Genomic DNA, 25,641 nt, shown 5'->3' with positions numbered 1-25,641 from the left:
GATGCTTTCACGGATTCGTCCTCCTCATCCCTGGTATTTCTAGCCGAGCGGGATTGTCTGCATTCACGACCCCAGCGTTTCCACCATTTTAAGTTCTGCACGTAAATTGCTGGCTACCCTGCTTGCCAAAACACATTCAGCTGTCAGCCGCAATTTAGGTGAACGGCAGAATGAAACATGCTACCTGCTGACATTAATGGACTTGGCACTGATCTAATCAACTAATCTTCTCTGGCTCACTGATCTCCGCTCTTCTCTTCCGCTGGCTTAAACACAGTTAATCTGCCCAGATCCACACCAGTATTTCTGTTCCTTTAACAAAGGGACTTTAAAATAAAAGCCACTTTAAAAAGGGGAGGGGGACTCGCTCTCCGGCTCTGTTTTTGTAACAGAACAAACAACTGCCACAAGGGACAGAAAAGCTATAGATACTTGATAGCCTCAGTTTCCCCCACGTCCCTGTGCCCAGACCTTCCTGCCGGCTGGCTCCAGGTCTGCAGAGCCTCTGGCTGATGGGGAGCTCAGGACCGCTCGCCGGCTGAGTGCTGCAAGGGGCTCTCCAGAGTCCACCCATGCCAGCAAAACACCCGCAGCGAGTTTCGCTCCGGGTCAGTGCTCCCGCCACAGGCCACGTCCCCTCAGCAGAAGCGGGACGGTCTCTTTGGAGCATCACAAAAGAGTTGCTTCGAGAAGCAGATTCACTGCTGAAAATCGATGGTTTGATCTAAGGCGTTCTTGGCCTGGACAAAGGCCAACATCACTTTTGACTTCAGGGAATTAAGTGAAATTACTCGCACAAGAAATTCACCTCTAAGTCCACACATTTTTCACATTTCTGAACTTGGATGTCATCCTTTTATCCTGGGTGACAAAACTCAGCCCAGGACACAAGCCAACAATCTGAGCAGACCAAGGGGTTTTGCTGAAGCAAAGCAGCTCATGTCATGGGTCAGCCCTGGAAAAAGCTAAAGTACTCTAGGACAGAAGGAAAAAATGATGTGTTTGAACCCCTGAAACACTTCTTCAGCAGCCAGAGCTAATGCAGAGCAGTTACCAGACTAAAACGGGACGGTGCGTTTCTGGGAGAGCTGTCAGAAGGAACAAGCGAGAGGTAGATCTGAAGGAGCCTGCTTTGCTACCCAGACTTCAACCTCCACTCTCCTCTGGAGCCAACGTACCGATCTCCGAGCATCCACCTGTGCTCACCTCCATCTTACTGTGACACAAATCAAGGGTGGATGCCACACATTTTGTCTCTGAAACACTGTCCTCACCCTGAGAATGGCTCCCACATCCTTTGAAGCTCGCTGTGATTCAAAACCACACTGCCAGTCACTCGCTGCTGGTTATCCCTGACCAGATCCAGCAGAGGAAACGGAACAGGGTCTCAGCCCACCACTGAAGCCGACATGAAACACTCGGTCTGTGAGCTCCGAGTAGAGACCCCCATGTCTCTACAGCAAAGGCTCCAGACATACCTGCTTGGCGGCTGGAGAAGGCAAAGACCATGATATCGTCAAAGCTCCAGGTGTAGTCCTGGTGGGGCGGGTAGAACATCAGCTTGGTGGAGGCCTCTTTCCTCAAGTCAATGAGGAACGTGGAATGAATCATTGGGACAGGGAAACAGCCTGTCCTCTTCCATTCCCGAATCAGGGGATAATCCAGGGTCCTTCTGTAGTAGCCCTGCAAACACAAGGAGAGGGATGCTCGTTACAAGAGACTTCTGTTTCACAGACGCTCCCTAGCGAAAGCTCTCCCCCATAGCCCCCAGGCAGAGACGGACCAGTGCCTGAGTCTCAGATTTTGAAGTGTCTCCCCTTTGGAAAGGGATCAGTCAAGTATTTAGCAACAATCTCCATCCCAAAAGTTAAAGCTTGACCTTCTCTCTCCTTTTTAGCAGCTATTGGAAATCCAAGACTTTCCACTGCACAACTCCCTCGCAATAGCACTTCAAACCTCGGACTTTTTTCCCCCTGTCTCTCCAGAAACCTTTCTTCGCACGTGGAGTCTCAGGTCTGATCCTGGAAGCTGCTGAGCACCCGTGGCATCCTCCACGTTCAACGGGGACAAAGGACACTCAGTGTCTCGCAGAACAGGACCTGTAGATTATTTCTGACCATGACTTTAAAAAAAGAAAACAAACTTTTTTGCTCCACTACAGCAAAGGCAACACCTCAGTCTCCAGCAGCTGTGTCAGAATCCCTGCTTCCTCCATCCCAGGGCCAGCCGGTCCAACACCCACTCCTGAGCGTTCCCTGGGGAGCGTGTCTGGGGGAGGCAGCGCACTCAGCTCACTCCCTGTAGCCACCAGCTCTGCCAGCCTTCGGCAACACCCACGTTGTGCGGCACTCAGCTGGTTTTGCAGCTGCAGGACGTCTAAAGCTATCAAATTTGGAAATAAATACACTGAATCACCCAGAAAGAAAGTCCTAATGCACCGATCGGACATCTGGACACGGCTGGTGGTTGGATCCGGAGCAGAATCTGGTCTTTACAGAAATGATGAGTCACCGAAGTAAGTTATTTCTACGTTATATTTTGCACGAGTATCCTAGCAACAGCCGAGCAAACCACTGCAGAACCACTTCACCCTGGTTTTGTGTAGAAGCATGGCGCGGTGCACTGGTCCGTTTACGCATCTGTCGATATCCCCCTCTGCCCCTCAGACACCGAGTCCTCACAGTGTGGTCAGAAGGTACCTCCAACAGAGCCGGCCTGATTACTGTGAAAGGGAGCGAGCGGGCAGAGACCTTCCTCGCATTGCCACTGCAGTTAAGGCATTCACAGAATTCCACCTTTAACAGACATCTGAGAATGCCCACAGGTGAAAGATGCTGGATCTTTCCTCCTCCAGTCACTCGCTACAGGGTTTTGGGGCTTTTTGCTGCTCAGAAATTAGGTGCGGTCAAGAAAGATCCAACTGTCAGTGCTGTAGCTGTGCTCTGCTCCTAAGGTTCGCTTCATGACAGCTAAATGTCAAGCTGTCTGGAGCTGGGTTTGGCTCGCCGCTGCTCCGTGCCGGAGGCTGGTTGTCGGGGCGTGCTCCAGCTGCTGCTCCCTCGCCGAGTCCCCAGGGAGAGCAAGGCCGAGAGCATGAAAATGTGGGACTGCGACCACAGAAACAAGGAGCAGCAACTAACAGAAAAGAAAAAAAACAAGTGGGAACTTTCCTGTCCCTTTAAGCAGCTTTTTTCACCAAATCCTGCAAGATGCATTAGCTGCTAGTTTTTTCCCCCCTTCTTTTTCCCAGCTAATGCTGGTAGTGATGGGAGGTCGTTACGGGAGAGGGGGGCTAGGGCCATGGCCGGGCCTGGTGCGCACAGGCAGAGACCCAGCCCAGGCTGGGGAGCAGTGCTGATTTACACCGGTGGAAAACCTGGCTGTCTCAGGGCTTCACCTTAAAAACTTCAAGGACAATGCCTTTGCTATCTCCATTTTAAATGAAAAACTGAAACAAGTAAACACACTCCCACACATCCCTTTTCTTATCTATAGATTTACTTCCTAGGAATCTGGAAAGTTCAGGACCTTTTCCTTCTATTTTTCTCAATTAGTCTGAACTTTGGAACTCCTTGCCATAAGATGGCGTGGGTGCCAAAAAAACAGATTCAGATGGTGATTTCTGTAAAAGAAAAATATCCCTGAGACCTTTAAAGACAAAGTCCTTCCTCAGGAAATCCTACAGAAGCAGATTGCTGGAGGATAGAAAAATATTTTGGGGAAGTATCACTCACTCACTTGTTTGCCATGTTCTTACACTATTTCCTAGGCATCTACTCCAAACCACTGCTGACGGACGGACCTTTGGTCTGACCCAGTACAGTTCTTACGTTTTCCCTCTGCCTGTAGTCCCTACTTGTGTCCTTGGTAGCACCGGGAAGAAGAACGATGTTTTACACCAGAAAAAGGGGGGAATGGTATTTTCTCTTTGTTTCACCCCAGCAATAATGACACTAATTAGTACCTGGTTAGCTCTCTGCAATAAAGCATGAGGGTAGGGATGGGCAAGACCGTGGAGCCTCTCTAAAGCGCTCCTGTTCACAAGCCCCGGGGAAGCTCAAAGATGTACGCGCAGCTCAGGCCTAAACACATTTGTCTATGCAGCAGGGCAAGCTTTGCGAAGAAGGAAAAGCAAATTCCTCTCAGATTAGCGTCACTATACAGGAAAGCTAGTCTAAAATTACTTACCAAGAGTTTTAAGGCCATTACACACACATGTGGAACCACCTCAAATAAATTCTGGTTGTATATCAGTATTTTTTATGTAGTTAGTGGGATTGTATCACTTCCCAGGACTTTTGGCAAAGCAAGCTCAGCTTCCTCCAGGTTCAGCTTTTTCAAGCGAGGAATCTCAGATGACGAAGCAAGTTTCAGCCATGTGCCTGCACACCCACTGCAGGACATGTGCTGCTTTGCTCAGACCTACAGCTTGGCTAGAAAGCAAAGCCTGAAAAACGTTTACAGGCTGCAACGCCCTCTCTACCCTTATTCCCTATAAATGTACGGACCTCTCCCAAAGATACCCACCCAACACTTGGGATGCCGCCACCGAGACAGGCGCAAGCTGAGATGACTGCACGACACCACTATCTGCCCAACATGCCAGCGTCACCTCTGCATGCCTTGGAGCTACAGCGGCTTCTTCTCAGAAGAAGGACGCTACGAAAGCGGATGGGAAAGCCCACAGAAGAGAAACGATGCCCACTGCTTCACAGACACAAGGCAGGAGGCCTTTGAAAACACAGCTCGCACGGTCACCCAGCACCGTTCGCGCAGCCACTTGCCTGGGGGGTGATGCCACACCAGAAGTTAGAGTAGAGAGAGCGAGACTCGAGCATCGGTGCCACCAGTGTCTTGTTTTCTGCTATCATCAGGCTCAGGGTTTGTGGGTTGGTCAGTAAATTATCTGCATCAATAAACTAGAGGGGGAAGAGAAAAAGCAATTTGTTATTAGATGAAACGATATGTTTCCCCTGATACATTCTTGGGAATGAGGCAGCCAGAGGCACGAGGTTGGCAAAAAACCCCAGAAAGCACCGAGCTGGTGGTTTTGATACCGTAGGGAACATTGCTGCTACAGATAAACCCAGGGGCGGCTGCCCCTCCGACAAAGCCGTGAGATGGGAAAAGATGTGGAGCTTCCCTCTCTCTGACTCCACAGAACGTTACTCCAGCACAGAGGCAAGGGAGCTGCGAGGGAAAAGAACACTGCTGAAAACTCAGGACAGGTTTATTCCGTGAAGAAGATCAAGAACAACTCTCAAAAACTGGCCTCAGCCTTGCCTTGTCCAGAGGCTGGGGAACACCACCACCAACGGCTGCTGCAGTGACCAAAGGCACGCACCCTTCCACAACCGTTCTGCTGAACTATTTCCCCCGGATTTCATCGGTATTAGGTGAGGTTTCAACCTAGGGGACCCTCCGAGGTCCCTACCCACCACCAGGACTACATTCAGTCCTGAGGGCTGTGCAGAAAGCCTTGGGCTTAACCCAGGGACTTACCTCCCCGGCTGCAAACTCCTTGCTCATCAGAGCAAGAAATGACACACAGCATCTCGCTACAGAGAGCGAGATCTTCGGATGGAGAAGAAACATTCTGACAGCCCCAAGTGTCAGAGTGACCACCTGAAAAGCTTTTGCCCGAGGACAGTTAACAAATCAAACCTTGTATTTACCAGGATGTAGTCTGACCACCTCTCCCGTGCAGCGCGCAGGGCCGCCTGTCGGAGTTTCATCACGTGAGTGAATCGGGAGCTCGGCCAATGTTTTGGCCCAATTTCTTCTGGGTAAGACCTAGCAAAGAAAAGAAGTGACTGCAACCCATGTCTGGGCCCTATTACACCAGTCAAAAGGAAAAAAAAATTTAAAGAGTTCCCTTGCTGCCTTCTTTCCAGAAGAAAAACAGTGCTAAGTCACCTCAGGTAACCGAGGAGAGAGGTTTTTGAGGGAAAACGGTTCCAAGTTCCGTGCTGGCCCGTGTCTGCAGGGCACCGGCGAACACGCTGCGCTGCAGCACGTCCTGCCGACCGCGCAGCCACAAGCAAACCAGCACCACCAAACCCAGGAGCTTCTCCTGCCACGGGCCGAAAGCAGAGGTTACCCCACCAAAATGAACCGAAGCTGACTTACCTCATCTGACCTTCTGGCAGAAAGTCGTCTGTCCTCTGCCAGGCTTTAAGTTAAGACCACAAATACTGCTTCCTTAAGCCCACTAGACTCAACAGAGCTGAGGATGTGAAGATGAAGGCAGCTTCGTCCACCCCAGGGTCTGCGCGTTATTAGTAGCTGTTCACACATCCCGATAACAGCTCTTCGATCTACAAACACCCCACCCCACCAGCCCAACCACGTGAGCACTGTTCTGCGCATGCCTCTGCTCTCAGGATCAGGTCCAGATGCTGTGTAACACAGATGGAAGGAAACTCAGTGACAGATCCTGATGGGGAATAAAAATTCAGGACTCTGAAACAGTGCCAGCAGAAGCCAGTGAAGGAGCTAAGAATTTCAAAAGGTTTTTGCAGAACTTAAAATAGTGAAGTTTGACAGGATTAAGAAAATGGAATTCCAATGAAAGGATTAAAAAAGTCAGTAAAACAAGCGTTCCCTGGGGGTTTGTACCACAAACGCCCCACCACTGCACTGAGGACCTTGAAAGTAAAAGCAAACCTACGTGAAGGGGAAACTGCTGTACTGTTCCCTGGTGGAAGAAAGAGAAAACAGAACAGGACAAGGAACAGCTGATGTTTAAAGAAAAAAAAAAAAAAAAGGGGCAACAAAAATCCAACACATACCATCCTTTCACTTTGAAATTCAGATTGTAAATAAGTGTTGCCTTTCATGTCTTAAACGAGGATTCTCCTTAAACCTAACATCGCATTTCAAAGCAATGATCCTGCAAGTCATGCAAAGGCACAATGTACTGAATTAAATCTAGTTCTCTGGCTCAGAACTTACTGAATAGTTGACGTCTCAGACAGAGCTTTCAGAGACCCTATGGGAATGGGCTATGACTCCTCTGCTTCCTTGCAAATAAAGAATGAGAGTTTTTATTCCCTGTAGCTTTTGATGTGATTTATTTACCATGCAAAGAGAGCAGCTGCAGATGCTAAATAACTGAATAGAAAATGCTTTCTTCTCTGACGTTCTGCATGAGCTGCTTCACTGAAGTCAGAGACCTTTTTTGTGGGCTCCGTAAGATCACAATTTTAATGGAACGGACCCCACAAGAAAAATCCCCGCGTCAATGCTTGGACATTTAGTACATCTCCTGCTCTGAAAACAGAAAACCTAGGAAGTTTTACATATCCACCTTCACCAGTTTCAGCCATCCCCTCACTGCAGTACTCACGGGGGGTCTTCCATCGGCCTCCACTCCACATCGTGGTAAAGGTGCTGAACGTTCTTCAGCCACTCTCTGAGGATCGCCGTCGTGTTATCAACGTTGTGGTCAGTGGCCACCCTGCAAAAAGGAGAGCATGAAGAGCCCTGTTAAGATGCGATTTAGGTCCTCTGCCTTCTCCCAGCTGGTAAACGAGTCAAGCAGAGGCAGGACCTATTTCTTACAGGCGCATCCAGCTCCTGGCAGACCGCAGGGCAGCCCCACAGATGCGCAAGCCCCTGTTAAGGCACACGGCAGAGCCCCGCTTCCCCACAAAGACAGAGCATAGAATCCAAGGATGGTCGGGGTTGGCAGGGACCTCTGTGGGTCACCCAGTCCAACCCCCTGCCGAAGCAGGGTCACCCAGAGCGGGCTGCACAGCACTGCATCCAGGCAGGTCTGGAATATCTCCAGCATCCATGCTTGCCGCTGACCTCCTCCGGCCTGGTAGGGATCACAGCAGCTTTACCATCAAGCAGGTATGGGACTGAACTCTCGGTTCAGTTCACCCACTGGAAGAGACAATGCAGGCTACCTCGAGATGAACGGCCCAAGGGAAGTTCGCCGCAAAGGTCCTACCTCTAGTAGCACCAGGATTTTGCTCTGCTGTATTGTCCTGCAAGCCCACCGTTAGGCTGCACAGCCTGGCTGCAAGCAGGCGTACACCGCTCCTCACCCCATGGCCCAAGAATCACTCAATAATTATCACACAGCTAATTATAGCCAAGGCCCAGCAAGCCCCTTGCCTCCAGTTTGCAGCCTGCAATCGGCACTGCCCCTCACAACCGCCCATGGTACGGCTAAGCGGAGCATGGCGGTGGTGGAGGCAGGCAGGGATGCTCAACGTGCATCGGGATGGGCACCAGCCCTCCTCCCTCCGACCCTGCCGCAGCCCGGGGAGAGGCAGCTCGCTCCCTCGCCGCGTCCCAGCACAGGGCTTACGAGTCCGTGGACACATGCGGAGGGGCTTTGCGCTGAGGCTGCGTTCTGCTAAAACTGCAATAGCACTCCAGCCCACACAACGGGGTAGGAGAAACCCGCCTGCTTCCTCTACGGCCTCCGCCAGCCCCCCCAAAAGAAGCATCTGAGTCATGTTTTTGCCTCGTTGGACGGTGGTGTAGCTGCACAGACCGGAACAGGATGCAGAGATCTGTGTTTCTGACAGTAACCATGGGGAAAGGCTCCCAAAGGAGCTGCAAGCTCATCTCCACTTGGGATCCTCAGTCCTTTGGGCTACAGGGCGAGAGAGCCGAGTCGCACCCCAGCTGCTCCGTCCCGGCACGCGTTTCCCTGGGAGCAGGGCTCTGCACGTCAAACAGCCGGCTGCTCACGGGGCAAATTCCCTCCAGCCAAAGGGCTGCTCGTTGTTCCCAGCCAGAAGGCAGGAAAGCACAGCCGCGTGGTAGGACACATCCCCGCAAGCTCCACCAACAATTTACAACCCCGTTGTATCCCTCTGGGAGTAGAGATACTCGCAGCAGGTCCTGTGGAGAGACAGCAAAGGTGCCGTGAAAGCCGTCCCTAAAGGCAGGGCGCTGGAAGGCTGTGCTGAGCCCCCATCAGCTGCCAGGAAGCCCTGATGTTGTCCTCCAGCTCCAGAGGCCCAAAGGCTCTTCCTGTGGCATCCCCCGCCCTGCCTGAGATGCCCAGTGTTAGGGGAGGGCATACGGAAAGGAGAGAGGAGGCACGTCCCAAACGCAAGAGCTAATCCAAGCTACTTCAGGAAAATACCTCCACCCCAAGTCACCATACGATCCTCCAGCTGAGAATCCAGGCACGAACCCTTTCTAGTTCATGCAACTGGATGACATCAATCCCACAGGGTTAGCCAGGTTTCAATTAAAAAAGAATCAAGAAGTCAGATTTTAAGTTTCTTTATAATCAGCAGAACACAATCAATGAAGGACAGGAAGCTTATTTGTTGACTATTTATTCCTGCCTATTAAAACAACAAATAATTGAAGTTCAGCAAGTGAAGGCAGGTTGGTTTCTTGCCGCTGTTAACTGCTCTCCTACGACAGAGCAAGGCTGGGTTTAATCGTCACTCCAGGGTTTGCTTTTGATCAAGACCCTGCGTCAGACTGCACTGTAAATCTCGTTTGCAAGGATGTTTAACAGGACTAAAACACTCCTAGTGCTGACTCGGCAGAACAGATCGAGTCACACCCGCTCCCTGTATTTTACAGATGTCAGCTCACCCTCTCCAGCCCATTTTAGCACGACAGCCACTGCACACTTCACCAGTTGTCTTCAGCTTTCCTCCCACGTCTCAGCTGCGCAGTCACTGAACGGCAGCTCCCAAATTCCTAAAATACCAGAGAACTGTGAAAATGGCTTTACGTTCACGGTCATCACCGGGGTTGCAGTGGCTCCAAGAAGCTCCTGCTATACAGTGGGACCACCCTGCAATTTAGCATCGCGCAAACCAAGCGAAGATGATGGTGGCCATCCTGAAGAACGTCAGAGTCCATCTTACACCACACTCTTCACCAGGTCCAGGCTAGTCTTAGGGATCCAGCAAACCCTTAAAGTAAGCACACAGCTCCCACAGAGTCAGGTCCATGTGCCATTTCCCTCAGCAAGCTCATCCCAGTCCTTCTAACCTCACGCAACTCAGTGGGGACATGTGGAGGGGTTTGCTATGGTCTGGGGAGGGAAAGGGGAAGCTTCAGCTGTGTGCACGTCGAATTAGTCTTGGTGTTATGCTGGCTGCTCCCTTGTCTCAGCCAGGAGGCTTTTCTCTACTCAGCTTTGCACACACACAAGCCCAAAATTTATTAGCAGCAGGAGGTGCTTGCAGGGATGCGTGATGGAAACCCAAAGTTCACAAATTAAACAAAACTTCCTTGACAAAAATAAAGTAGAAGCGTAGAATCATTCAGCCTCAGAGAAAATTATTAACAGGACAGAAGGCTGTTCCCTCAACTGCTCAGAGTTGCTTCACGAAGCCCACAACCTGGACTAGCAGAAGAAGCCTTCAAGTTGGCAGACGGTGGTTGACGGGTTACTGCAGCTTGGCCTGCAGAAGCCAGCCCTTCTCTGCTTCCCCAGGCAGGACAGGGGGGCTGAAGGATGCTCCTCCTGCCACGTCTTTGCCTCCAGCTCCTGTCAGGTCAGCCGGCACGGGTCTTACTGCATGGACACACCACCGTCCCAAGAGCAGGGCATGGCACACCACGGACTGCTACGACCGGATCCAGCCCTCCGCCTTGCTGCCCAGGGAAAGAGCTTCCCACCAGCCAGTCAGACCCCCACCCGGGGTTCTCTGTCCTGCTCCTGGCAGGGCAGCATGCCCTCCACAAAACCCACCCTGAAGACCCCGACTGCTAGTCACCTCCAGAGAGAAGCGAGATATGTGAACGGGCACCTAGAGGAATCTTTAGATCAACCCACAAGGAAACTGCTAGAAGAAAAATGGCATTTTGCTGCCCACGCTGTAATGGCATTATGTAGAAGGTAAATTCACATCCCAGTAGACCTTTACGAAGTCACTGATGAGACAAAGCTCTGGTGCAAAGGACGGACTGCAGCCTCCAGGACTACCCATCCAGCAGCGTTTCTAAGCCCAAAAGTTCTCCAAGGCAATAAAGTCGTCACGCCCTGGATGAAACATGCCCTGTGACTAGCAATTTGGCAAACTTTCGTTTTTCCAGCTTTGAGCCTCAAAAAAACAACCCAACCAAAAAAACACCCCAAAACATTCCCAAAAGCAATTATCACTATTAATTTCAGAACGATTCACATTTAAGATCAAACAAAATCAGCAGTTACTCCTATTGTAATATCTGAACCTGTCCACCTATCCCCCAGAAAAAACACCAGCAGCTATGGTGTTTGCAACACCACTGCATGGAAAAACCAGCTCATACCTTTTTTTCCCGCCCCTCTGTTTTTTTTTAAAATGACAACCACTGCACAAGAAAAACAGGCAAATAAAAATATGACCAGGACTTGCCAGTGGCAGCGAGAGCTCCTCAAGCCATCAGAGGCACGTCAGAATATTCCCCATCATACGCACTTCTTCTGTAACAGACAGCTTATAGGGCTTGCAGCAGCCGAGCGTGCAGTTAAAACTTCAGTGCTCTAGCTCAGATGGATGCACCAGTTGGACCCTGCTCATTCTCAATCCATTTTCAAGATGCTAAGGGCATCTCTGCAGCAGATCTCACCACCATCACCAGTGGTCTGTTGCCTACGGTGCACATCTCCCGCGTTCTGGAAAGCTAAGTGTCCTTCCCCTGGGTGATGACAGCCAGGAAGGGTTGAGACACCCAGACGGAGCAGCCAGCCCTTGTGCCGTGGCTGGTGCAGCAAGACGAGGCCATGGGATGAGACTGTTCATGTGATAAACTGAGGCTACGGCGGCATCACCGGGAAGACGCTGTGCTGGCAGTGTCCTGTGCCAGCTCCTCTTGGAAAAAGCTCACAGCAGGTGAGGTAGCGCGGTACCTCCAATACCTGCAGAAAAGCAGTTTTGGTCTGCCCAAACTCCTCCTACAACAGTGCTAGCAGAGGCGGGCAGCACAGGCCAACAGGTCTTCTCTGCATGTCCTGCCAGGAAGTCTGATGGAGACAGCGCGCCACGTAAAAGATGTTATCACCCCTCCTCCCTTGCCTCTCCTGGGAAAGGGTTTTTACTACATCCTCTGATGCTTACCAGTCTGTGGTATGCACCATGCTATTATTTGAGATCGAGTCCATTAGCATTACTCCTGGCCTGGCGTCAGGTTCCAACCAGTTTTTTGAGCAGATCAGTTTGAAACATTTGTGCAGCCAAGACCAAGCAGGAGCCACAAGAAGGTACGCAAAGTGCAAGGCCAGAGGCAGAGGAGAGGCGAGCCAGCTTGCAAGGACTATCATCCTTACCCGTCATTCTCCAACATCTCATCAACTTTGTGGTCTCATCATCTTCATGGCTCTCGGCTGGACTTGCTCACACTTGTCCCCAGCCCACATCACTGCAAAGGGCTCTCCCTTCCCAGGAGCAGGACTTGATGCAGCTCCGGAGATTCCCTGCAGGCAACTCTCAGCTCCAGGCCTGTAACCAGTAACTGGGGGAGAAGCCTTCACCTGCGGGTTTCTCTCGAAAGGGATGGGTTACACCAACAGCACTGGAAAGGAGGCAGCTTCATGTCCGAGAGCTGATCAACAAAGTCTAGAATTTAATTAAAGAAAAAAGGTCCCCCGCAAGATTTACAACCTAAAGCCGGTGTGACACAACCGGGAAAGAGTGGTGGAGTGACAAGGAAAAAAATTTATTTTCCAAAAAGAGTGGCAGGAATTTAAAGTTTAATAAATTAAACTGGAACAGATCTCCAGATGGACACTCCTATTCCAGTAACATGGCAGCTTTTCCCACTCCGATTTAAACCCATCTCCTACAAACAGAAGTTAAATTTTAGAAAAGTTTGAGTGAGAATGTTCATATAGGGGCTTATGTCGGCATAACTATAACCACCTCAGTATTTACTTTGGCTTTAAGCAGCAGTCTTACCATGGACACAAGCCCTCATTGCCCACGCTCGGCAAGTACCCCCTCCCAGAAAAACTCCAGTGCCGTGAACGGTGGAAAAGCAAGCGCAACATTAAGCGACTGCTGTTTTAATTAGGTAAGATGTGAGTAGCAGCACACGAGTAAAACCGCTCCTTTTACAGACCGCTCGTATTTTTAGCCTGATAATGTCTCCTCCCACTATGTTTGCAAAAGAGAGTTAATTTAGGCTTTGATGGTTGTCACCCTTTTTCACTACTTTGCATCCCACTGGCTCTCCCAAGCTATTTGCAGTTTATTTACCTCAGGCACGGGGTCAGAGGAGAACATTTTTCACCCACACCATCTGTATAGGAAAAGTACTACAGGACAAAACCAACACTGTGTGCCTCTGGCTTGTCAGAGCATGGGTCACGTCGTAACACGAGTTGTGGGAAACTCTATGGCCAGGGACCGGCAGTAATTTTCCTACTGAATTTAACATTAACCAAGTCTCCCTTTGGCAACCAGGTAGGAAGGGCGGGCTTCCAACAGGGGTCTGGACTTCACGTTCAAGAAGCTCATACTGCAAAGCAGAGTCAGACCTGGAGGCAGCTAGTTCATCACAGAACCATACAGTGGTCTGGGTCGGAAGGGATCTTAAAGCTCCTCCCGTTCCACCAGCCCAGGGTGCTCCCAGCCCCGTCCAACCTGGCCTTGAACCCTGCCAGGGAGGGGGCAGCCGCAGCTTCTCTGGGTGACCTGGGCCAGCATCCCACCACCCTCACATGGAAGAATTTCTTCCTGACATCTGATCTAAATCTCCCCTCTGAGTCTAAAGCCATCACCCCTTGTCCTGTCACTCCACACCCCTATCACCAGCCCCTCCCCAGCTCTCTCACAGCCCCTCCAGGCACTGGCAGCTGCTCTAAGGTCTCCCCGCAGCCTTCTCTTCCCCAGGCTGAGCAGCCCCAGCTCTCCCAGCCTTTCCTCCCAGCAGAGGGGTTCCAGCCCTCGGATCATTGCTGGTGCCTCCTCTGGACCCGCTCCAACAGCTCCAGCTCTGTCCTGTGCTGAGGGCTCCAGAGCTGGACACAGGGCTCCTTGGGGGGGGGGGTCCCAGCAGCGCGGGGCAGAGGGGCAGCTGACAGAACAGCACGGTCACTGAATGTCTCTGTCTGGGTCAGCAGACCTGCGTCCCCTACTCTTGCCATGAGGGCCACAGCCAAAGCTGGCCCCACCAGATGCTTCCAGAGGGTTACTGGAAAGCCCAGCGCTCAGAGCGGGACTCGGCATGTTTGTAACCTTCTGCCCCGAGCCAGCAGCAGCGCAGTGCCCAGGCAGCTCCCCCATCGCTCTGGGGTAACACCGGCAGGGATTTCAAAGCCCAGAGCATTAGAAAAGCCACGTCACTTCACCCAGCGCTAGCCACTGCTAACAAGTTGCTACCACGGTCCAGTGTTTTTCACCCTAGTACTGACGACATGTGATGAACAGAGCGCCGTACGTGAATATTGATACTTTAACTTACGCTGAAGTAGAACTAGGGAAGGCAGCAAGGTAGTCCTAGCTTCGTAAGGCTTGCAGGAAGACGCTGAATTGTGCGGATCCCGCAGCAAAAGCCCACTTCAGCTTTCAGCCACTCTGGGCAGCTCCAAGAGCTCCCCGGTCCGCGTGGAGAACCGGGCCCCGTGTCACACAGGCTCACCCCGACTGATGACCGTGCTTATTCTGGGTGTGAATTCAGCCCTGCCAAAAAGAACTGAAAAAAACAAAGTCCAGCAATGGAGTCTCAATGTGACTCAAATACAACTGTGGATTTAGATTTCCCAAAACAAGTGGTAAATAAAGTAACAGGAGAGTCATTTCTCCCTGCCTTTTTGTTTGAATGCAGCCAGACTTAGAAAACCAATTCAAAATATAAAAACCACCAAACTGGCAGCTCCCACTGCGAACTGGTGATGAATTACCTTGACTAAGAAACAGTGCAGCTGGGAGAGACTGGACGAGAAGGTACGGATCCTGAAGGGGAGGAAGAAAAATTGGAAACAAGACGGAGACAAAACACTCCCAAAGGCCAGCGAGCAGGGAGGCTCCGATGGCAGAGCTACCCGAGAGCAGCCGCACCGCTACCACAGCCTGAGACAGTGCTTCCGCAGCGACGGCTCCGTCGCCTTCCTCCTGCAGCCCACCGACCCACCCTGAAGCTGGCTTCCATTGCCTCTAGCACGGCTCGATGCACGAGCAGAAAGCTGCTCAGCACCCAGTTGGGCAGTATATCCCCATTTCCCAAACTCTAGTGTCTTGTTCCAGCTGTGCAAACATCCTTCTCCACCACAGAGGAGCAAGCGGAGTTGTTTTGATCAACCGCTTCATGTTCTCCTGCTCAGGATCTTCACTCAGGATCTCCTCTCAAACGCAGGGCTCGCTGTATCTCTCCAAGCGCTCCCCACCAACGGGCAGGGATGGCTCTTGTCCACCCAGCACTGAGGAGACTCAGCTAAACCGACAATTTTCTTCTCACTAGAAATACCCCGTTGCTCTGCAGATACATGTGCTGCTCCCTGGACTGCCACCCCTACGTGGCACCTCTTCATCCAAGACTCGGGACCTCGAATCTCACAAGGTATCAATGGGAGGACAGCACATCACGAGATGCCACCAAGCCAGCTCCCAACGGTGCCATCCAGAGGCTGTGAACAGATTCAAACCTTCCTCACCACCACTTATTTTAGCACAATTACGCTCACACACTTCACTAACGAGGCCTCAACGTTCAGGCCCAAGTTCAAAGAACTGTTGAAGCATTTAAACAAGTCACTAAAAATCTTAATGTATGCGTAAAACTTTTTGGCTTCATCAGGACTTGGCATTTGTTCTCAGGTTTTACTTAATTAAGGCCAGACTTTCGGAAGTATGTTCTTTTGTTTGTTAATTGCTGTAACTCGGCCCCCAAGCTGTCGGTTCCCAGCGTCGAGGCGGTGCGAGCCCAGCTGGGCGGCAGGGAGCTGGGGCACAGTGACACTCGCCAGGCTGGGCAGCCGTACAAGAGCAGGACCTCACGGCACAGGAATGCAACAAATACGTCTCTCCTCTAACTTTTTCCCCGTGCCCTTCAGCAGCTTGTGGATAATGGATTTTGCTGGCAGCAGCAGCGACTTTAAAACCTTCAATGAACTTCCAAGGCCAAGCGAGAGGATGATTCACAGATGTGTGTAAGTGTGTACACACATTTGTACGCACCAGGATCTTTGCTCTTTCCAAACCACCTCAAGAAATCTCTCACTTTCTTGTCTCTCACTCCCCGAGACCCTCAGGTTGTCTCTAGCAGTACAGTGCCATGGCAAGTACGTGCTTCAGCCCCGTGGGCACAGACCACCGGGCAATCAACATCTCCCCAGAAAAGCCATCAGGCTAGGCTGCCTGTGGCTGCCTCACGCTGATCGTCAAAAGTCGGCATTTAACAGCTTCTCTGACATACGCGAAGGGGAATTCTCCTGCAGTGCAAAGGAGGTTCCTGCTGCTCCAGTCCCAGGTCCCCTCTTCGTCTTGCTCTAGTTCTCCCTGTGGTCACCCCGCTGTAGACAAAGCTTTAAAAGAAACCCCAAAAAACATCTGCATCTGGCCTTGTGAATGTTGCCAAGCAGACTTGGCTTCAAGGGAACAACTCCCATAAGGAAAGCCCCGGAAATCTCCTATGCACAGGATCAGGGCTGTGACCAGCCTCTGAAATCAGTTTGCTCAAACGAGGAATTAATTGCACCGGTTCTGTAATTTCTGAAGGGACAGCTTGTTCCCACCAATGCTAATTGAGACACCAGCTAAAGCAGCTGTTCAAGAATAATGAATGTGTGTGTAAGCCACTGGGAAGGAACACTGGTATTTAGAAACATTCTTGGCTCTGGTAACAAAAAATGGAGAGGTTTTACAAGGCAGAAACCTGCTCAAATCTAGGTGCTCAGCGCCACTGATGATTTTCAATGGGCACACTGAACATGGGCCCACACCACATCACCAAGGGTCCCCCAGCAGAGCAGCAGATGAAAAGCTCTCAGTCTCCGCACCGAGCCCGCAGAAGAACGGGCGCAAGGCTCCCACAGACTGCCTTGCCTCCAGAGAGACCACTCAGATCAGGGACCACCAGATGCCCAGTGCCGGAGGGAAAGGCAGACCCAAGGCATTCCACTCCGTGGCTTGGGTTTTTAACTTAGGGTTTGTTTGGGGTTTTTTTTTCTCCTGTCCAAAGTCACAGCTGTGCCCTACAAGTATCAGTATGCACATGGTGCCTGGCTCCCAGCCTCCACACCCCGCAACGAGAGCTTTCAGCCAGAGGTGTATCCTGCACTCCTTACAGTTCCACATAGACAAGACTGAGATTTTCGGAACGTAAGAGTAGGTTTTATGACATGCCAGGAAAAGAAACCTCACACCTCTCTACATCTTCCGTTCCTTCAGCCTCACCTCCTTTCCGAGCTTCTATGAAACATCCAAAGCTTTCCGTTTTTGCTGCAAACCGAGAGGTCTCTTTTGCCAACACGAGGATGAAGCCGTTGTCCACGCTGTAGTACTGGTATGGATTGACAGGCTACTTCTCCTCTGCAGCAGGCAAAGAGCAACACAATACTTTTTTCAGGATGACACCAACCTGGAGAGAACAGGATTAGCCGAGCATAACCAAGCTACGTGGTCGAGATGGCTCCATTCTTCCAAGGTGTTTGAGAATGTACCTTTCCAGACAAGACACTTTAAGGAACTCTTGACTTAAAATGTGAAATACGACTTCCTTTCCATTATGAATGTATTTTCATTCTAAGCAGCTCTTGCAAGGCTTAATCAGAGTCATTTTAACACACACAGAAACACTTTTTATTGTAACCACCGTGCCCAGCACCCAGAACCAACCACTCTGTGACATCAGCCACGGGGACAAGGGTTCCCTGGGCAGCATGACTGCTGCAGGCACTACATCGGCTGCTGCATTGCTGGCCACCAGCTCTCACTTCTTGCAGCTGCCACGTGCTGCTGGCAGCCATGAATTTGCTCCCCGTCCTCGTCCTGCTGGCCATGTGCTGGCCGGCACACGGCATGCGGAACAACTGTGGGTAAGCGGCCCAAGGCTCTGGGAGGGAGCTGGGCCAGCCTTTGTGGGCTTCACTGGACCAGGGAACAGCCCCACAGCACTAGCACGTGCCCGGTCCACAGCACCATGTGCTACTGCCATGCCGCTTCCTTGCAGTGCGCCCAGTGCCTGGGCACTCCCAAGCCCAGCCGAGACACTGCTTGGGAGAGGGCTGGGCTCACGCCATGGCTTCCTAGCGGCCTCCCGCTCCACACTCCTTGTGCCGAAGGCGTGCTAGGGCAGTCGCACCCTCCATAGCGCTGCCTTCCTCTCTGCCCTGTGCAGCACAAGGCAGGGAACTGCTGGGCTGCTGCAGCACGTGGCTGCGCTCCCTCTGACCCCTCTCTCCACCTGCCTTGCAGGCACATCACGATGTGGCGCGTGGTGATCGGGGCCACCCAGTTGACTTGGCTGGGCCCTGAGGCCCAAGTGCGCGCTATTAAGCGGCTGCAGGTTCACGAGCACTACAGCAATATCACGCAGAGGAACGACATTGCGTTGCTGGAATTGGACCAGCCTGTCCAGTGTGGCTACTACGTGCAGCTTGCCTGTGTGCCCGACGCCTCGCTGAGAGTGTCGCAGCTGAGAACCTGCTACGTCAGTGGCTGGGGTTCCACGACTGCAAGAGGTGAGTTCCCAAAAGGGAGTGGTGTCCGGAGCGCAGGCCGGGCACACTGGGGAGGCAGGCTGGGCTTCCTGAGAGCAGAGGCGAAAGCCAGGGTCAGGCTGCGGGATGCATGCCGATGGAGAGGTGGGCCTGGCCCATTACCCCAAGCAAGACAGAAGGGAGACAGCGGCACAGTGCCTCTGGAGACGCAAAGCCCAGTGCTAGGGCAGGGCTTCAGCCAGACGCGAGGGTGGGGGTGGGGAGAACTGGCAGCGGGCTGCTGGCTGTTAACTCCTTTCTGTCCTGACAGCTGGGGGACCAAGTGATGTCCTGCAGGAGGCCAAGGTCCGCCTCATCGATGCCAAGCTCTGCAACAGCAGCCGCTGGTACGCAGGGGCCATCCACAGCCACAACTTGTGTGCTGGCTATCCGCAAGGCGGCATCGACACCTGCCAGGTAGGAGCGTGCTACAAGTTCAGCCCCAAGAGCACAGGCAGCCCTGTGGCAACCGCCCAAACCTTCCCCAGCGCGTGTTTGCCTGGCAAGTCACCCTGCCACTGCTGGGTCCCCTCCACTCTTGGGGCTCACCTCCCCTTGCCCAGATGCAGGTCCTTGCCCAGGGCCGCCCTTGTCCCAGAGGCCTGGCTCTCTGCCCACAAAGCCCATCTAGTACTCTTGGCAGCCCACAGCTCCAGAACCCGGTCCTGCAGCATCCCCCATCCACACATCCTGGATGTCTGTGCAAAGAGGAGAGAGAGCGCCCTACCTTACTGGCCCACGACCCGCTCCCAGGCAAGGCTCTGTAGGCTCCAGCACCTGAGCAGAGCCTTTCTGTGCAGTGAGGACAGCTCTGGCAGGTGCTGCGGGAGAGAAGGAGCCAGCCAGAGTGCTGACAGGGTCCACTCAACAAGACCTTCACCCTCTCTCCTCCGCTGCAGGGTGACAGCGGTGGTCCTCTGGTCTGCAAAGATAACACCAACGACTAGGGCTTGTCGCACGACCCCTGAGGGACCAGAGCAAGGAGAAGGTCTGTGAGATCTGCAGCGGTGAGTGTGGTCCAGAGGGGATGCCTGGGGGTCTCTGCCAGCACGGGCACTCATCTGGGCTTTGTTTCTGTTTGTCACAGTCCTGCAGACCCTGAAGGAAGACAGTGAACCCTCTGTCCGTGCCCTGGCACATCAGACCATCCACATCCTGAGCTCTCCCCGGGCACAGCCGAGGCTGGGATGGACCCTGCGAGTGCTGTGCTGCTGGTGCTGCTGAGCCGGGCAGAGGGGCAGCTCCTCTTGGGACCGCGGCTCTGTTTCAATAAAGCTGGCACAGCAAGCCCAAACCCACGGTGTCCTTCAGATGCGCAACGCCCTGAGTGTGCTGAGCAGGCAGCGTCGCTCCTGGCCTCTCCCGCTGCCTGCGGGACAGCTCATCCCTCAGCACGCCCTGGCTGCCATCTTGTTTGACAAGTTTACACCTCGACTAGGTTCTCCCCCAAAAGTAGCTGGGCTTGTTCCCCCCTGGAGAAGTCTCTCCTTTAGTGGGGCAGGGGGCAAAGGGGACATGGCAGCCCCCGGGGAAGCAGAGTTGCCCGGGGAGGGTCTCGATGCCGTCCCTTCCCAGCAGCCCACCACTGGAGCACAGAGACGCAGAGGGGAGGAGGAGGAGGAGACGCTTTAGGCAGCCTGCCCCCTCCCCAGACAATCCCAGGTACGGAAAGGCCCCGTGTCCTGCCAAGCCGGCGAGTCGCCACTCGTGCTGCAGTGCAGAGGTGGCCACCTCCTGCGTGCTCTGGGCTGGCGCAGCCGTGCCCTGAGCTGAGGGAAGGTTCCCTGTGCCTCAGTCCAGAGTCCTCACCTGCAAAGCCTCGTTTTCAGGGCCAAAATCCTCATTTTCGGGGCCCCAACCTGTCTTTGCCCACAGCCGTGTGTTTCCCTCTCCCACTGATTGACCTTTGTTTCTGCACAAACTCAGTTCTCCCCTGGCTCCCAATCCATACAGCAGGGTCGGTCTTGACCGGTTCTAGGCGACTCCCAGCCCCTATCAGGAAATGACCCCTTTGTATGGAGATGCAAGACTCTGCTTCAGTTAATTTAGACAATAGATAAGCACTATCAGTTTTTTAAATGCACAGCAACTATTAGGTAATGCCACTTCTATTAAAATCCCTTTTAACCCCTTCCTTCACCTGCTTCCCCCTAGTTTCATTCTCTATTAAAGACAGTTAGGATTTCATTTCTGGACGTGTCAAGGAGTGGCTAGATACAGGATATAAGCGTAGGCGAGTCTATACCTGCAGAGCTGTAGGCTACGGGTAGAGTAACGATTTGCTCATTATAGTTTCTTTGTTATATTCTAAAATAGGTAAGCCCGAGGACAGCAGTGTAGTCCTCCCGCTGAGAAGGTGGGCTCGGTGCAGAGTGGCAGGAAGCCCACCCGGACTGATGCGGGAGGAAGGGAGACGGGAAAGGAGCACAGCAGAGAGGTCCAGTGAAGAGGCAGCTGAAAGACGGTTCCTCCTGCACGCGAGGTAGGAAAGCCTGGGCTGGAGAGACAGAGGGCTCTGCGGCTGATGCTGGAGACAGCCAGAAGCAGGTCCTCTTCACAGAAGGTGATGTGCATTGCAGCCTTTCAAAGGGCCTTCAGAGCTCCTGTGAGTTGGGGCCCTGTGACAGTGACAGGCAGGTCGTCAGCCCACAGCTCTGCGGCAGTTCAAACTACCGCTGAAACACTTCTGGCAGGTGCTGTTCGGTTTCATTCTGGGCACTCCTTTCATTGACTAGAAATATTTCTTTCCAATTAGGTGACGGCGATCTTCTTGCACTGGTCTTCTCTTTCTGGAGCACGCCCTGACATGATTTGTTGTTCAGAGCTTTCACCTCTGTTACCAAGAGGAGAGGCAGTCACGCTGTAAAACGACTGCTGTCAGTAATGACTTCTTCAAGTCTGATTTTGAAGGTCCAAGCCCTCTTTTTGGAGTCAAAAGCTTTATTTATAGGGTCCAAAGTCCAAACCTTCAGTTTTAGCTTCCAAAGCCTCCTTTTCAGGGACAAAAGCCTCCTTTTTGGAATTCAGACTGCAATTCGGAGGGTGCAAAGCCTTGTTTTGAGCATCCAGAGACCGATTTTTAGGCTGCACATCCTTAATGGTTGGGGTCAAAGCATCATCGGGGGGAATAAAATTTTATTTCAGGGTTCAAAGCCTCTTTTTTATTTCCAAAGCTTTATTTTTAGGGCTCAAAGCCCAATTCTTAAGGCCCAAACACACATCTGGAGCTTCCAAAGTCTCATTTGCAGCATCCAAAGCCCTCTTATACAGCGCAAAGCCTCCATTGGAGTGCCCAAAGCCCTGTTGGAGGGGCTGAAACTGCATTTCTTGGGGACATTAATGAAGCGAGAGGATCCCCTCCTTTGCAGACTCCAAAGCCACAGTTTGAGCATCTAAATCATCCCTTGTAGTGCCCAAAGGCTGCTTTTTAGGTCTGAAATCCTCATTTTCAGGGTCCCAACTTGTTCTTTTTGAGCCACAGCCTTTCTTTAGGGCCCACAGTTTCAGGTTTAGGGTCCAAACCCTTACATTTAGGGCAGAAAGCCTCTTTTTGGGCTCCCAAGCTACATTTATAGGTTCCAAAGGCTCATTTTTCCTGTGCAAGGTCTTAGTTTTGCCTTCCAAACCCTCATTTGGGTGATCCAAAGGCTTAGTGTTAGTTTTCAAAGTCTGCTTATTAGTGCCCAAAGCCTCATTTTCAGCACGTAAAGCGTTGTTTTTAGGATCCAGCCAGTGGTTTTTAGGGTCCAAGCACTCATTTTCAAGGTCCAAACCCCTCTCTGAGGGCCCAATGTCTCATCTTTAGAGTCCACTGCTTGGTTCTCGGGTTGGCACCCTCCTTTGTAAGGATCCAAAGTGTCATTTGTAAGTTCTGAGCCCGGCTTCTGAGGTTGAAAGACTAATCTTAAAGGCCCAGACCGTCGTTTTTTAAGGTCCAAAGTCTGATTTTGAAGGTCCACAGTTTGATGTTAGAGTCCAAACCTACAGTTTCAGGGCAGAAAGCCGCTGTGGAGCTCATGGAGGAGAGACAGCTCACGTACCTAACACAGATCGAGCAGGCATGGAGGCTTGGATAGTGCTTGGTGGGTAGATCCCCTGACTCCAAGGGCTAGAGCTAGGCGAGGGCTGCCCGGGCAACGGGTCGCAGTGGGGCCCTTTGTGACCTCACTTTGTGACAGCCTGCGGTGCTGCGTATTGCAAGCACACCCTCTGCCCTGCAGTGTCTGTCAGGACAGTGACAGGACAGGGCGGGAGTCTGGGACTGGCAACGAGCCCCTGAGCACAGCCCACATCTCTCGCTGCTGTCCCAGCACCCCTGCGGCGCCGAGGCATTTCTCTGAGACTTCCCTCTCCCCACCCCTGACCCTTTCCTCCATCCCACAAGATGGCAGAGAGACCCCCCAGATGCCCCAGGGTGGCCCGGGTGGACATGGAGGCTCCCCAGGAGAGCAAGTCTCCACAGGAGCCCCACCAGCTGTGCACAATCCAGCCGCTGCAGATCGGTGAGTGAGGGGCCTCCGTGCTGGGGGTAGGGCCGGGGCCAGCGAACGCGACCGGCTCGATGCCAGGATCCCCTTTCCCTGGCACCTGTGGCTTTCCCCACTGCGTCACGCTGCAGCGTCGCAGCCCTTTTGCTGGGCACCCTCAAGCCCGGACATCCCCGGGGAAACTGCCTGTGGAGCGGGCACTGGGGCGGGCAGAGGGCAGAGCTCCTTCTTCTGCTCTCTCCTGCCATGGGGCCCTCTCTGCAGCTCTCCCTGCTCTCCTCCTCATCTAGATGGAAGCTGGTTAGCTGTCTACAGAGAGGAAGAGGAAACCATACACGGTATCCAGGCTTTTCTTAGGAGAAGAGAAAAGGTAACGGAGGTCATATCCCTGGCAGCTGTGCCTGCATCTCCTGATGGCCCCCCCACTTCTGCTGCCTGCTGCCGGGCTGCTGGAGGGCTGCTGGCTGGGCAGAGCGGCCCCCCCCCCCCCCCCCCCCCCCCCAGGTCTCTCGCCAGGCACCGCACCCCGGGGCTGCGGTCATGCTGGCCATGTGTCTGCCCCTCTCACGCTCCCCTTTGTCTCTCTGTCCCCTGGCTGCCAGGAGGAGGCCCAGAAGATGCATTTTCTGAGGAGCATCCGCAGGCTGTGCAGAGCTGCCAGGCACAAGGGCTTGTTGGAGGGCCTGGACATCTTCTGCCACAGAGAGAACCTGGCACATCATATCAAGGTGAGGGGACAGCCTGCGGCTCTGGGGAAGGGGGCCAGGCTGCCGGCCACCGGGATGCTGTGACAACAGCGCTGGAGTGGGGAGGGGGTGGTGGGAAGTGTGTGTGGACACCGAGCTGCCCCGAGGGGACGCGGGTGCTGCAGAGAAGCCCTTCCAGCGGGGACCCCAGCACCAGGGATGGAAGGGGGGGCATTCTGGGGGCAGGGGGGCTCCAGCAGCCCCGCTGATCCGTGCCAGGTCTTCTGGCACAGGGTGCTGGCAGCTGACAGGTCCCATCCCGGTTGTGCTCTGCAGGATCTGCTGGAAGAGGAGCACAGGAGCCACCTGTGCACGGCGGTGCGGCAGCAAGCCATGCTTGCCATCGCGGCCTTGAGGTACCTGCCCAGCCCCTGCTTTGCCTGGCACCTCTCCTCAGCCAGCGGCTCTGGGCCAGGCGGGGGGCATGGCCCATCCGGGCAGAGCCAGACGCTGCTCTCTGCAGGGCCTCCGCTCTCCCCTGCTCAGGCCTTGTCCGGAGGGCGCGAGGCATCAGGACTGTCCTCTGGCCCAAGGCAGTGTCAGGGAGGGAGGGGTGCCTCCAGGCAGGGCTCTCCCCACCACAGCCTCCGTCCTTCCCAGGGGCCCCTTCCCCAGAGGTGCCTCGGGGCACTGCTCCCAGCCCCTGTGTCCGACAGGCCTCTCTCTCTCTTTGCAGCGCCTTGGAGATGGTGCCGGAGGACCAAAAGAAGAACCTCTTACGCGTCTGCTTCAAAAGTGTCTTCTGGCTTCCTCCAAAAAAGCACGTGCAGTGCCTGGACACTTCCCTCTACCACAAGGTAAGCTCTGGGTGAGCTGCAGGAGCTCTGGGATCCCTGGAGCCCGCGGCTGCCCTGTGCCAAGAGACTACTGGACGTACAAGGCAGGGCCGGCTCTTGGCTTTGCTTCCCCACCCTCGTTCTTCACTCCCTTCTCGTGGGCCTGGCCACGTCCAGGCAGGTGCTGTGCTGCCCACAGAAGCTTGTCTGCCCTGAGACCTCTGCCGGACACCATGAAGAAGTGCAGGTGTCCTCCCTCCGTTTTCATGGGGAGTTCAGATCTGTCTGCTGGGGGTGAGAGGGACCACCAAAAGACTGACACCAGTCTTTGTCCTGCCTGCAGACCCTGCGCGCCATGGACATCATGCTGCAGACGCTGGTAGTCAGCTCTCCCGCCTCCAGCTTCAGCAAGGAGCTGCAGAATATCTTGCAGGTCTGGCATGGGCAAAGCGTGGGGTTCGCAGGGGCTGTTCTCCACCCTGGAGGGCAGAAGGTGTCCACTCCTGAACGGGGTGTCCCCTCCCCAGTGCCATGCAGAGACCACACTCTTCTAGAGCCCAGCTCACCTGGCTGCGGTCAAAGTCCCTTTCCTCTCCACAGAATCCTCTTTGTGTCACGGCAAAGCCTTGCCCATGGCATTTCTGTGACAGCTCTGTCCCTGCCAAGTTCTCCTCGAACCCGATCAGTGGGAAGAATTTGACCCCTTTGGTTTAGGCATCGCTGCAGTGGCAGCTGGTGCTGCTGTCACCCTGCCTCGCAGCCCCTCGTGCTTTCCTCCCCAGAGCTGAACGGGGCAGAGACCCATGGGGACCCACCCGGCGTGCATGGGGAGCCCGGCCCTGAAGCTCTGCTCTCCCGGCTTCCGGGGGGGCCCTACCCCTATCCCCCGCTGCAGATCCCCAGGGAGGCTCCTGCCTGCAAGCCCTGACTCATGGAGAGGGGACACGGGCTGTGTTCTAGGGGAGGGCACAGGAAGGGGCAGAGGCTGCATTGGGGGTGGCATCTGCCTGCCTGCCACA

General features: G+C 53.5%; 1 protein-coding gene across 4 annotated transcripts in view; it reads right to left on the bottom strand.

Moving 5' to 3' along the window:
* Nucleotides 1-7,459, bottom strand: part of LOC104335097 (procollagen galactosyltransferase 2) — a 29,593-nt gene extending 22,134 nt beyond the window's left edge. For 2 of the 4 annotated variants that reach the window (XR_012764222.1, XR_012764221.1), the window contains exons 1-4: nucleotides 7,349-7,459; nucleotides 5,676-5,793; nucleotides 4,785-4,919; nucleotides 1,479-1,683 (exon numbers count right to left, since the gene is read on the bottom strand). Coding sequence is in view for 2 of the 4 variants with exons in the window: in XM_075422686.1 (XP_075278801.1) it covers nucleotides 1,479-1,683; nucleotides 4,785-4,919; nucleotides 5,676-5,793; nucleotides 7,349-7,362 (472 nt within the window). In the remaining 2 variants the exon portion in view is untranslated. Of the gene's footprint in view, nucleotides 1-1,478; nucleotides 1,684-4,784; nucleotides 4,920-5,675; nucleotides 5,794-6,129; nucleotides 6,731-7,348 lie in introns of those variants that run through there. The other 2 variants (XM_075422686.1, XM_075422685.1) reach the window with 2 other exon arrangements.
* Between the last annotated feature and the right edge of the window lie 18,182 nt (nucleotides 7,460-25,641).

This window comes from Opisthocomus hoazin, chromosome 6 (assembly GCF_030867145.1).
Source record: "Opisthocomus hoazin isolate bOpiHoa1 chromosome 6, bOpiHoa1.hap1, whole genome shotgun sequence".
NCBI lineage: Eukaryota > Metazoa > Chordata > Aves > Opisthocomiformes > Opisthocomidae > Opisthocomus > Opisthocomus hoazin.
This window is presented reverse-complemented; position numbering and strand designations above follow the sequence as displayed.